This window comes from Neoarius graeffei, chromosome 10 (assembly GCF_027579695.1).
Source record: "Neoarius graeffei isolate fNeoGra1 chromosome 10, fNeoGra1.pri, whole genome shotgun sequence".
NCBI classification, from domain to species: domain Eukaryota; kingdom Metazoa; phylum Chordata; class Actinopteri; order Siluriformes; family Ariidae; genus Neoarius; species Neoarius graeffei.
In genome coordinates, this window is record NC_083578.1 from 67405891 (window position 1) to 67419674 (window position 13784).

Here is a 13784-nt window from a genome sequence, read left to right on the forward strand (position 1 = left end):
GCACACATGCACATGGGGAAGCCATGGCCTAATGGTTAGAGAAGCAGCTTTGGGACCAAAAGGTTGCTGGTTTGATTCCCTGAACAAGTAGGAATGGCTGAAAGTGCCCTCGAGCAAGGCATCTAATCCCCAACTGCTCCTCAGACTGCTCTGGGTATGTTGAATATTGCTCTGGATAAGAGTGTCTGCTAAAATGCCTGTAATGTAATTTGTCGTTAGTAAAAGCAGTTGCTGATTTGATTGAACCTATGTACATTCTAGTGCACCAATCTGAAAAGTGGAGTGCATCATAGCAAGGTTTTTCTTTGATTTGCCACTGGCTGTATTGATTATGTTGTATGTGCACATGGGTGTATGATGATGGTTAATGCGATTTTGTAGTGTTTCTATTTAATAATAAAGGCAAAGGCGAATGCCATTTGTACACGTTCATAGATTTAACCACACAACAAATGTGTGAATCCAGCTCAGGCAACAATCTTTGTTTTAACCAGATTAGTTTATTGATATTTGCTCATAAATAAGTAACAGGGTTAAAAGAAACAAAGCTAACATTTAGAATTAATAAATACACAAAATGTGGCAAACTAGCATCCATGCTAATGACATGAAGACATTGAGGACATTATTATTATTATTATTATTTATTTTTTAATCTAATGAGTTAATGCTTGCTTTATTTATTTATACTTTCAACCAATCTAGGACTGTACTTTCCAAGTGACCTTGCCAGTTAGTCCAATATTATTGAAAATAAAGAAAAAAGAAAGAGAGAACTTACTTTTCATCCTCCTATGATCTTCAGGAAATTTGAATGATGCAACTTTTATGTGAATAATAAAAATATTTCAAAAGGATGCATGTGCACAGGTAACAGGGTGGAGTGAATGTTGCTGACTAAAATGTACATTATTTTTATAACCTGTTGTGGGTAAGTCATGGAAAAGGATGTTTCAAGCATGAGATGTAAAATGGCTTCACAAATTAATGCAAGCGTACCCTTTTTTTTAAAAATAATGATTATATTTCAAAGTGAAGTGCAGAACTTGTGGGCAAAAATACTATATACTAAGTGCTGTATGGATGTTTCATATGTATTGTACCTTTAGTTTATATCCACATGTGAAAATGTAATATCAGTAATATCAGAATAATAGAATCACCCACAAGTGAACATGTGGAATGGAGGAAATGGAGAACTCCAATCTTCTCTATTCTTCTCTAGTTACAAAGAGCTGTGCAAGCATAATGGTGTCTCCATGATTAAGATAGCCTCTATAGGCTATTGATTAAAAGGTTGAGATTTCAAATCCTGCCAAGCTGTTACTGTTGGGCATTTGAGCAAGACCCTTAAACTCAACTGTTCCAGGAGTGCTGCAACATCACTGACTGCACCCTGACCTCAGAGTCATTCCAAGTTTGGATAAGAAAAAGAAAACACCACATGCAGTGAACATGTGCATACACATGGAAACTATATACTCACTGGACACTTTATTAGGAACACCCTTCCACCTGCTGTTTTATACAGTTGTCTAATCAGCCAACCTCTTGACAGCAGCACAATGCATAAAATCATACAGATACAAATCAAGAGCTTCAGTTAATGTTCACTTCAAACATCAGAATGGGACAATTGTGATCTCAAAGTGTGACTTTCACTGTGGCATGGGTGTTGGTTTGAGCCAGATGGACTGGTTTGAGTATTTCAGAAACTGCTGATCTCCTGGGGTTTTCACACACAACAGTCTCTAGAGTTTACACAGAATGGTGCGAAAAACAAAACCGTCGCGTGAATGACAGTTCTGTGGGTGGAAATGCTTTGTTGTTAAGAGAGGTCAGAGGAAATTGGCCAGATTGGTTCGAGTTGCCAGGAAGGATACAGCAACTCATATAATCACTCTTTACAACCGTGGTGAGCAGAAAAGTATCTCAGCATGCAACAGTAGAAGAGCACATTGGGTTCCAGTCCTGCCAGCCAAGAACAGGAATCTTAGAATCAATAAAAAGTTCCTATTAAAGTGGCCGGTGAGTGTAATTGTTGTCTTAAATCTGCCTTTGTAGCAAGACGCTAGTGTAGCTCTAATCAAAGGATGTACTGTATAGAACTCTGACTCATACTCACATCCTAAACCCATTTAATTCCACTCTCTCTTTGGGTTGCTGTGCAACTGAATTTTGTATCCAGTGCAATTTTCTATAATCTCTTAATGTGCTGACTGTAACCACTTTAAGGCATTGGCCATCCTGTTCCTAAATAACTTCTTTCAGTTTTTAGTTCAAATCCAACGGAGCTGATCAATCAAGTAGCAATCAAGTAGCTGGCTAATCAAGTAGACTGATTATCTGGAGCAGATGTGGCGGATCAGGACAAGAATCCAATTCTGTAGAAGGTAGATCTTCCCAGAATAGGATTGGTAATCACTGATCTAAGGATTCTTCACAAGCTCAAAGCACTCACTGATAAGTCTAATAAGAATAGTATTATCCATGTATCTTGTATCATTTCAATTCAGTTTTATTTGTACAGCACTTTGAACAATGGACATTGTCACAACACAGCTTCTGGATATAGAAATCTGGATGTAGATTTATATTTAGATCCCTAATGAGCAAGTTAGAGGTGACAGTGGCAAGGAAAATCTCCCTGAGATGACATGAGAAGAAACCTTGAGAGGACCCAGACTCAAGGGAACACATCCTCTTCTGGGTGACACCAAATAGTGGGAATATTTAAGTTATTCCACGAAATCAAGTCGTACATGAGCTGATAGCTGACGAGGCGCGTAGCACCAAATTGACTATAAGCCATGTATGATGAGATTGAGTGGAATAACTGTTTTATTCTATCCACATTCACTAGATTTTGAGAAACAGAGCATTTTTATTGTTATTTTTTGCAAATTCGATAAATAAAAACTTTATACAAAATGTCCAACAAAATAATTTCTGCTTAGAATGTAAACAAACTGGTGAAATGACAGTAACAATTTTTGAAAAATGCAATAATAATAATTCTTGTAAAATAAAAAATATATGTTCTTACCGTCATCATCATCAAAGCGTCCTCAGACGAACATCATGGACTACTTGTCTCCAAAGTCTCCTCTCCTACATTGCTTTCAGCAGGTCATTCTTCATTATTTCAGAGTCTTCAACCAGTTGGTCAATAAACGTTTTTGCAGGATTCCCTCTTGGTCGCTTTTCATGTGTTGGTTCCCATAGCAACATTTGGCTAACCACCTCATCCTTACTATGTTAGCAATGTCCACAGAATTGCAGTCTTCTTTTCCGTATAATGGTGGTAACAGTAGGAAGATTGCCATATAACACCTGGTTTGTTGTGTGGGACTGCCAATCGATATTAAGTGCTGCTCTTAGAAGCCTTGTGTAGGTCCCATCTAATAGACCCCTTTCACATGACGTCACCGCGCCGCGAGATTTTGTTAGGCGCCATATTGGAAGACCAAGTACATGCACTCACAATATAAAACAAAGTACGAGCGAGAGTAAAGTGACACGATGGATGATAATTCGGGTTATGTGAGTACATTACCAGCTGCAGAAAGGACACGGTATGTGGAGAAACTCACTGTGATTGATGGGTTTGACCCATATGATAAGACTTGCAGCAAGGGAGAATGGAAACATAAGGAGGACCGGACACCAATTCTGCCATCTGTTTGCTATCCAGACATTGTAAACTATTTGTTGTTTACACCCAGTGCCTACACTCAGTGTTCGAACTATGCCGATATTTTCGGGGGGTCCCTTTTTTTCCCTGGGGGGGGCGCTTGCGCTTGTCTCAGAGCGCGGATCTCCAAACACATGAGAAGCCTATCTTACGCACATATCACGCGGACTCCACACCTCCACACACGCATCGCGTCTGAAGTCATAACTCATCAGGGGAAATCATGTCCGCATTGGCATGTTCAAAAAACAACCTCGCGTCAACAATGATACCACACGCAAGAAAAAAAAAAAACAGTCAGGCTACTCAACAACCAACCTGGCAGCAGCGAGCAAGCCCCAAACCATCCTAAATTATTATTATTATTATTATTATTAAATTGTAGAAGTCTGGGAGGCTTGCTCCTCATCCAGTTATCAACTTGGGGCCAATTTAGCATGTTTTAAATCTGAATTTCTTGCGTTTGCTTACCTCAAAGTGTCCGCAGATCATGCACAGACATCCATTATATCCACAGTTTTTTTCCAAGTCTCACACAGGTTTCTTTCAAGTCTACTGTTGGGCCAATAAATCATAAATAAAACAGCTCAGATTTGTTTGTTTAAGTCGTTTGCCACTCCACTTTTTTGAACAATATTATTTTTAGCTTAATCCACAGTCTGGAAATGCAGACAGACAACACTAAACAAGTTTCAATCATACATGATTAATTTTTGAACACAGACACTTAGATCCTTTCATTTCCTTTGAAATAGCTTTATTTATTTTAGATAATACTGACACATGTACTCAATAGCAGTTACCAGGCTGGTTAAAAACATCAATATTAAAACTGTTAGAGGATTTTTTTTTCTCCATTTCTTCTGGTACTAAGAATCTGATACTTGTAATATATTACACTTTTACAGAATTCTACCATAACATCTACTGTTGTATTTGTCTTTTGCGTCAAAAATTTTACTTCTTATTTCTTTATTAGAAAAGGAACAAAATCATCTACAGATGGTCAGTAAGTCCAGAAATGCAGCTCTAGTTTTTGAAGTTAAGATGCTGAGAAAGAAACAACGTTTTGGAAGGGAAAGCAAAAATGTCACTTTTCATTGCAGGTTCAAAATGTGAGGAGGTTACAGAAAGCATCAACAGACAAAAGAAAGAAAACCATAATACAAGAGAACATCTAAGCAGCTGGGGGAAGAAGAAACCGAACAAATAAAACAGTTCTGACATTAGCAGTGTGTTGTCTCAGCGATTAGCATTCTACCATAAGATATAATCCAGATGAATGGCCAATTCCAGTGAGCAGACAGTCTTTCATCCCTGTATTTGTGCTGACGAGATTTCGCTCAGGACAGCAGATTACAAGTATGGAGGATGGAGGAGAGCTGAGTAGTGTGATGGTCCTTGTTGGTATGAATGAAGTGGAACAGGAGACCTTGCTGCTTTGGTTCCTGTATTATTTTAGCATTGGTGACATTGTTTCTGCAAGTCCTTCAGTTTCCTATTCGTCTATTTCCATTTCCTCTGATTGGAGCATGCCACTACCGAGTTACCTGGAAAAGAAATAAATGATTCACATAGGAGCTACTCATTTTAGTCAACCCTGAGCTTCCACTCTATTCAATTACATACAGTACAATCATCCATCAACACATACATTAATTTAACATTTCTAGCCTCAGTCTCATGGTTTCAAATTGTCTGTTTGTCACATAGATGTAGGGGGTTGACAAATACTGCATTCATTAATTAGACTGTTGATCAAAACTTGTTTGGATTGTCTAATGAATAGCAGTGGTCTTACCAGCAGGTTAAACCCATGGTGTAAAAAAGGTGCAAAACAAAGTTGAATATTTTACTAAAACCATGATGTTTGAGTTTTTCAGGAAACAGGGTGGTTACCAGCTCTGGTTACAAAAAATAAATAAATAAAATAAATAAAATTAAATTAAATTAAAAAAAAGCTGTACTGTCCATTGTATGCTCAAACCAGCCAGGAAAATATAGAAGAAAAGCATTCAGTAATCTCTTAACTGAAAGAAAAAACACATTCACTCATCCTCACTAAGTGCTCTATACTGGTCAGGGTCATGGTGGATCCAGAGCCTGTCCCAGGAACACTGTGGAAGAGGTAGAAATACACCCTGGATGAGATGCATCACACATATCCATTCTTAACTAGAAGCACTTTAGAGGAGCCAGTCCACCTACTGGTATGGTTTTAGGTAATTAAAGTGGGGAAAAAAAAACCTGGAGGAAACCCATTATGTACATGAGGAATATGCAAAACTCAAACAGCATAAAATCGTAACCTGAGCTCAGGCTCAAACTGGGGACTCTGGAATCGTGAGACAGCAACACTAATTGCTGTACCGCAATGCCACCGACAAACCACATTCTACAGATAATAATAAGCAGCTAACTGTGAAACTAAGTTGACAGGATTTGTTAAAATAATTACCTAATGGCTTTTTATTGGCTTGAAAAATGCCTAAGGCCAACAAAAACCTACATTCAGAACTCAAGCAGCACATTATTAAATATCAATGACTAAAAGAGCTAATACCAGGAGGTTACGAGTAAGCAGGAAGCTGAAGCCTGCTAGTGCCCGCCCTGGTTCTCTCTGAACACTTATGATCCCTGTGGTAGCAGCATTCGTGCTGCTTGTGGCCACCCCTCTGTCATGATAGCATCTGATGCAGTTGGCACACAGCAGATTCATTCACTTAGAATATGGCATTTTGCCCAGGCTGCTGGCATGAGAAAAGGTGGCAGACATAAGAAGAGGGTGCAATGGCATGATGCCCAGTGCTCACACACTATCTCTAGCAGGGTGCTGGGTGTGAGGTCTGTGATATTTGAGTATATTGTTAATAAGAAGGCAGAGTGCTTTTCTACTCCACTGTGTAAGCAATGCCTCAAACACATCCAAAAGATATATATTTTTTAGCAAATGTCAAATACACAGGATCATGTTTTAGTTTATGATATTTTATAAGACATGCAGATTAGGTCCAATGGGACCACTATAATTGGCACAAGCTGTAGTGGTTTCCCAGCCATAATGTATGTACAGTACATATATATTTCACTATGGCAAAAGCTAAATAAATACATTAAAATATCTCTTGACTTCAGTATGTGATGGCTGAATTTGATAAGATCAAATTAAAGCAGCACAAAAGTACCATTTTTCCAGTGGGGGGGGGGGGGGGGGGGGGCAATTTGGGGAGCATTCTTATGGCTGAAGGGGGTGTGGTCGAGCATCAGCTGTGGACGGAGAAGAGGTAGGTTGAACCAGCAAGTAACACATGACGATTTGCACGCATATCTGATTACAGGCATGTGTCTGTTTGTGTGTGCATATATGTGCTGAGCATAGTTAAATTGCTGAAAAGCAAAAGTGAGAAAACTAAATGCACATTGGAGTTATCACAACCCTGCCTCTCATCTCCTCTTTTACCCACAACAATTAAGGTATTACACTGGTGCTGATATGCAGGATTTTAGGAAGAAGCTCTTCACCCCTTGCCAAGGTCATCCAGATACTCATCTACATCCACCAAACCCAACATTAGGCCCTTGTCGCCCTGTTCATGGAGCAGGAGCAGCATTTTCAGGCTCTTCTCGAGGCCCAGGCAGAGGACTAGCAGGTGCTTTGGAGCCTGTTACAGCCAGGTGAAGCCCTACTGGCCACTGCAAATCTACTCCACATCATGCTAGCCAAAATGTACGATGACCCCAAACATTTTATTGAGTTCTTTGAGCATGCTGCGGAAGCATGCAGTTGGTCCAACATGCAGTGGGTGGTCTGCTTACTGCCACCACTCTCAGGGGAAGGCCAGCTTGCAGCTCAACAGCTCTCAGTTGCCAATCTGCTGGAGTACCTGGACTATTTTGCAACAGATTGGCCACACCCAAGAACAACACCATCAGTTCTTCCCCTCACTGACATTCAGCGAGTTCAGACCCCTGTTTGCCTTTGCCCAACAGTTCAGAAACACTTGTAAAAGGTGGCTGATGGCTGAGGAGCACGCCACTGCTGATGTCATTGATCAAATGGTACTGGAGCAGTTTGCTGCTCGGCTGCCAGAGTGGACAGCGGAGTCAATCCAGTGACACCATCCAGTCTCTCTCTCTCTCTCTCTCTCTCTCATTGGATGACCTTCCCATTCTTCTCTTTAACCTCCCCCATCCCTGCACCATGGAAAAAGGAGCCAATTCCCCAAAACCAGTTCCCCCAAAATGGGGTCCTTCCTGTTTTTCCTCATCCCCTCTCCTTCCACTCTAAGGTCTCAACTAACCCCCTCGCTCTCTGCACAGATAGAACCATTCATGCACACCAGGAAGAGAAGTTGTTCCAGGATCAGTGTTCCTCCATGGAAGTGGGAATACCAATCCAGATTCCTGATGCGCCTCAAGTTTCCTTCAATTAAGCAGGAACATACCACACGTTAGCGATTATAAAAGGGAGTACACATCAAGTCTTGGTGGACTCAGGGTTTAACCAGACCATCAAAACCTAATTCAATGTGGGGGATTGGGAAAAACATGATTGGTGAAGGTGAGGTGTGTGCATGAGAATATTCACGACTGTCCGCTGGTGCCCATCATTATTAAATTCCAGGGGGAAAAGCATAGAATTGAGGTGGCAGTTAGTCCTTGTCTCACCCATCCACCAATTCAAGGGACAAATTTGCCAGGTTTCAAGCATGAGTGAAACAGTGTTTGTGGATGGGTCCTACAGCAGTGAGCCACAGGTGGAATCCAGAGTAGCACTGGCTGGGATGGTGGTACTGGGGCCATCTATGTCAGATCCACATCAGGGTAATACAGAGGGTGGGGAGGGCTCTGCCCCGCCACCATTCATAGGGATCCCTCTTGGGGATTTCTCTCTGGAGCAGTCATGTGATGAGACCCTGAGACATACTTTTGATCAAGTGAGATGAATTGGTGTTCAAAAAAAAAATCCAGCTTAATGTTGTGCTCTCCCACTCATATTTTGTTGATTATTAAAGATAATAAAGGTTATATCAAGTGATGCAGAACACTCAAACTAATGAAGTGACAACCCAGTTGTTGGTTCTGAAGAGCTGTAGAGAACTGCTGTTCCATGCAGCTCATCATAATCTGGTGGTGAATTTGCCAACTACCCCAAAAGCACCATTGCTCCCTGTCCCACGAGGTACATACCAATGGCCCCGACGAGGTACAAGGTCCCTTGCAAAAGAATTGGTATGTACCTCGTCGGGGCCATTAGACCAGTCTGTATGAGGGCATAACTTTGTGTTAGCTTTTGTAGACTACACAATGTGATACCTGGAACTCATACCTCTGTGCAACATATCAGCATGCCATGTTGTGGAGGCACTATTCCATGTTATCTCCTGCATCCAGGGTCCTGAAAGAGATTCTGACTGACCAGAGCCTATGTTCATGTCACACACTCTTTGTGAACTATATGAATTATTAGGGATTAAAACAATTAGTACCAGTGTTTACCACCCAAAGATGGGTTGGTCAAACGGTTTAATCAAATGCTTAAAAACATTTGTAAGCTTGTTCATGATGATGCTAAGAATTGGGATAAGTGGCCCAAACCCCTATTATTTGCAGTATGAGGTCCCACAAGCCTCCACACTGTTCTTTCTGTTTGAATTATTGTATGGGCACAAAGCTTGAGGTGCCTTAGACGTTGTTAGAGAAAATTGGGAGGAGGGCCCATCTAACAGCAAAAATGAAATTCAGTATGTTCTTGACCTGAGAGCAAAACTCCACACCTTATGTCACTTAACCTAGCAGAATAAGAATAAGAATACAGGTGTAAGAATGTTAATTCCGGGCGCTCTGCTATGGGAATTTTCACAAGGAGTTAAAGTGCTCGTTTTACAACCCACATTGAGCTCTAAATTACTTTCAAAGTGGCAAAGACGTTTTGAAGCCACATGGAAAGTGAAGTTACACCAATTTGTCAACCTTCCGTTTGGGTTGTTTGGAGCCCCAGTGATGTTTCACCGTCTCCTGGACAGAATCCTCCACCAACACAGCACATACTCTGCTCCCTAATGATATAATATAATGATTTATACTAATGATTAGCAGTGCCATTTACAACACCTTTGGGGCTGTCCTAAGATAATATTAAATTAAAGCAACACAAAAGTACCATTTTCCAATGGGGAAAAAAGGGGGAGCATTTTTATGGCAGAGGGGGTGTGGTAGACCATTAGCTGTGGACAGAGAGGAGCCTTAACCAGAGACTGAGAGAGCTGAGCAGCACAGAGCTGTGTGTGTGTGCGCGTGTGCGCGCGAGCATGCGCATGTGCATGTGCTGAGCATAGGTTAATCACTGAAAGGTGAAAGTGAGAAAAATAAATGCACCTTTGATTTGTCACAAGCCCTCCTCCCTTCGCCTCATTTCCCCCAAACCATTAAGGTGTTCCAATTATGTTTGTGATGCTCCTAAATTGTCAGAACAGATATGTCAGTTATTATAGGATGATGTTTTTGTGGGATTTGAACTGAATGCTAACACCTCCACTTAGTAAGTGGTAGACCCATTCTCTCAGCGAATGGGTGTAACCGCAGTGACTTCTGCATATGGTGACATCAGTGCTTATATCCTCTAAATGCTGCTAAGGGAGCTCAATTTTGAATGTACTACAGCTTTAACTGGTAAAACAATAGGAAACTCTAATGCTAGCAAATTTTAAAGTTGTATAAACTCTATATAGAAGTGCGTACATGCCATTTCAGAAATGTAGGAAGTGCACAAATGTTGTGTACATGTGTTTAGCCTCCACTACAGCCCTGTTTCCATGTTCCATAGAATTTTATTTTGAGATTGGCCTCAAATATAAATACATTAAATCAGTGCTCGACAGTAGATACAGTTTTCACATAAGCAAGAGAAATCTGAAGAGAATACTTCACGCAAGGGGACGCACTCATCGCAAGTTTACTGAACTGACTTGAGAGAATATTTGAATGAAATGAAAAACTTTTGTGAGGTCTTGCAAAGGTTCATCTTTTTCTTTTTCCTTCATGTCCATTCTAGGGCTCCATATAAATCAATATTTAGATGCTAAGTGACCTGTGACAAATATGACCTTGTTTACTAGCAGTTAACTACTGGCTAGCATTAGAGATGGAAGAAGGACACAGGCAAATTTCCAAACTGAACATAAAAGGTCTTATATATACATATACACACACATAAGAAGGGTAGTTTTGGATATGGGTTATGCCTTTACTAAGGCAACATGGGACCATAGTGCCCTTCAAAGTTTTTTTTTTTATTTTTATGTATTTTTCATCACTCCAAAATGTCTGCCGAGAGTAGAATCTATCAAGAAATGCCTCTTTCATTGTTTGTAATGTATATGCTATCCATCCATTTCCAAAAAAATGTCTTTGTACGCTGTACGCTTAGGATGTCTTTGTACGCTGTAGCATTGCAATTTCCTTTCACTGGAATTAAGGGGATGGTGCAGTGGTTAGCACTGTTGCCTCAAAGAAAGAAGGTGTGGGGTTCAAACCGCCTCACTGGCGAGGGCCTTTTTTTGGGTGGAGTTTGCATGTTCTCCTTGTGCCTGCGTGGGTTTCCTCCCACAGTACAAAGACATGCGGATTAGGTCAACTGGCTACTCTAAATTTCCCGTAGGTATGAATGTGAGTCTGACATGGATTTTTTTTTTTGTCTCTGTGTTAGCCATGCGATATATTGGTGACCTGTCCAGGGTGTACCCTGCTTTTCGCCCAAATTCAAGTGGGATTGGCTCCAGCTTCCCCTGCGACCGTGATGGAAAAGCAGTTGGATGGGTGGAACTGTCATCTTCCAGCATGACAATGCCTCTGTGCACGAAATGACATACATAAAGACATGGTTTGCCTTGGTCATAGTGGCAGAACTTGAGTGGCCTGCACATAACCCTGACCTCAACTCCAATGGTTTACCTACCTGAACTGGAAGATAGACCTGCCCGACCTCACTAATACTGTTGTGGCTGAGTGGGCAAATCCCCTAGGGGAACAGCATTTTTACAAATGGAGAACAAACCAAAGCCCGCCCAGTATGGCTGTCAGTCTTGTATAAATATTAGACTTATGTCATCATATTTAGTATTGATTTTAAATGATCACCTCCATCAGACCTGCTCTTTCAGCCCTCTCAGTCTCCTTCAGTGTTAGCAGAGCTGCTGGCACTCTAAAAGTAGCTGTGTATAGCTACCGGTATCTACATGTTGAGGAATTGAGGCATCTAAATCTGTGTTCACCAAAAGGACAACTGAAGGCAAATTTTTTTTATTATCAAAATTCTGTTTATCTCATTTTATTAAATATAGGAATGCATTTTGATAGCTGTTTTGTCACTGCTATAGCAAGTTATGAGAGTTTGAAATATGCTATGTAATATATCAGTCCATATGTCAAGGCAATGTCCATAAATGAGATTCGTTGAGACCTATGCGAGACATTGTAGGACGGAAGTAAAACGTACAGCGGAAATCAAAGTGACCAACATCTGCCAACATTGTCAAAAGACGCGCGCACCTTCTTTCGAATGCTGACGTAATGAAGCCGGAAGTTTTGTTTGTTTTGATAGCAATCAGGAAAGTTTGAAAAAAGTAGGCAGTAATCGTCATTTAAACTCGGTTTTGTGCAATATTTCATTTGGAAAACAGTTTTCAAAATGGCGGTGCTCACACGTCACGTTTCAAAGTCTCGCACAAGTCTCGTGAAGATCGTGCGGATAAGCGACACCTGCCGTGGACCAAACGAACTAAATTCAACATGGCTAAAAACCAAATAGGCCGATAAGTATAATATTTAATTGCAATTAGTTGCCAGTACGAGTCACAATATAAGGTTACTAAAACTCAAAATGTAATTGAATAACACGTTAATTAAGAAATAAAGCAAGTTTAAACATGACTTCAGTTCCCCTTTAAATGAGCTATGTTGATGTGATTGTCAAACTACTGAAAAGCTAAACAAAGCATATAAATAAATGTCCAAAGTTCTCTTTTTTCTCTTATTCACACTCTCTCTGTTTTATTGTTATGTAGCCTACAGCTATCTATATTGACCATATACAGTATATTGACCTATTTTTATGGAGCTAGATATCATATTATTTCACTCTGCTTATGAAGAAACATAAATATGTCCTTATGTTTATTTTAAAAGAGATCAGCCCAGAAGGTTAAAGGGTAAATTGGGTGTTATATTGTCTGTGTCTCATTCCCTTCCAACCATCAGCTTCAGGGACAGACAGTCAGAAAGAAGGAGATATATAGAGAGAGTATGAGTGTGTTGTATTGTGTAATCTTTGTCCCTCAGGATTTATTTGATTTTAGCCACTGCACTCCTCCCATCTCTTGCTCTCCTTTGAATGTATTCTCCACAAGAGCACTGAAATACAGTACCTCTCCTGTTCTCAGTCTTTCTCTCTCTATCCTTGGCCCTTTCCTTCTCCTTCTCTCTGCTGTCTGTTATAATGAATGGCCTGTCTGTAATGGGCCCATAAGAGCCTCCTCAGTATTATTGATCAGTATGATTGATCGAGCCTACAGTCCAGCTTTCATCACACTCTCTGTTCTGTGACATACCAAATACAATTCATCATTAAAAACATCAGTTTGCTCATCTGGTGTGCTAATCAGATTTCAGAAATCACATCAAGGATAGTGACATGCCAATACTATTTTGATGTGTTTCAGTCCATCAAAACAAAGATCTAATGTAAAGGAGTTTGACGAAGTTTGTTAATTTGTTTATCTTCAGAAATTTAGTTTTTGCATGCATTTTCTGTGGAATAGTTTTGAACATGTCCCTAGGCAGTAAGCAGTTTGCTAATAATCTATTCACGACTATGGAGCTGGCTTCAGCTGTTATTACTCATGTATATGAAGTCATCAAAACATTAGTCCATGTCACACCTGCTATGCTTTAAAGAAACTGTGTTCAACCTATTGATCCCATCGCTTCACTTTGAATATGATCTTCTTTGGCTAACGTACACTGTTTTTATAAGTTCAGTCTCTGCCAAACTGGGATAGAGTTCATAATACATAACAATACAGAACAACGG

At 40.3% G+C, this 13784-nt stretch overlaps 1 protein-coding gene across 1 annotated transcript in view; it reads right to left on the reverse strand.

The window, feature by feature from the left end:
- Positions 1–5209: 5209 nt before the first annotated feature.
- Positions 5210–13784, reverse strand: part of tafa3b (TAFA chemokine like family member 3b) — a 279367-nt gene continuing 270792 nt past the window's right edge. Inside the window, exon 5 of the mRNA XM_060930866.1 lies at positions 5210–5244. Coding sequence (XP_060786849.1) covers positions 5233–5244 — 12 coding nt within the window. The 3' untranslated portion in view covers positions 5210–5232. The remainder of the gene's footprint in view (positions 5245–13784) is intronic.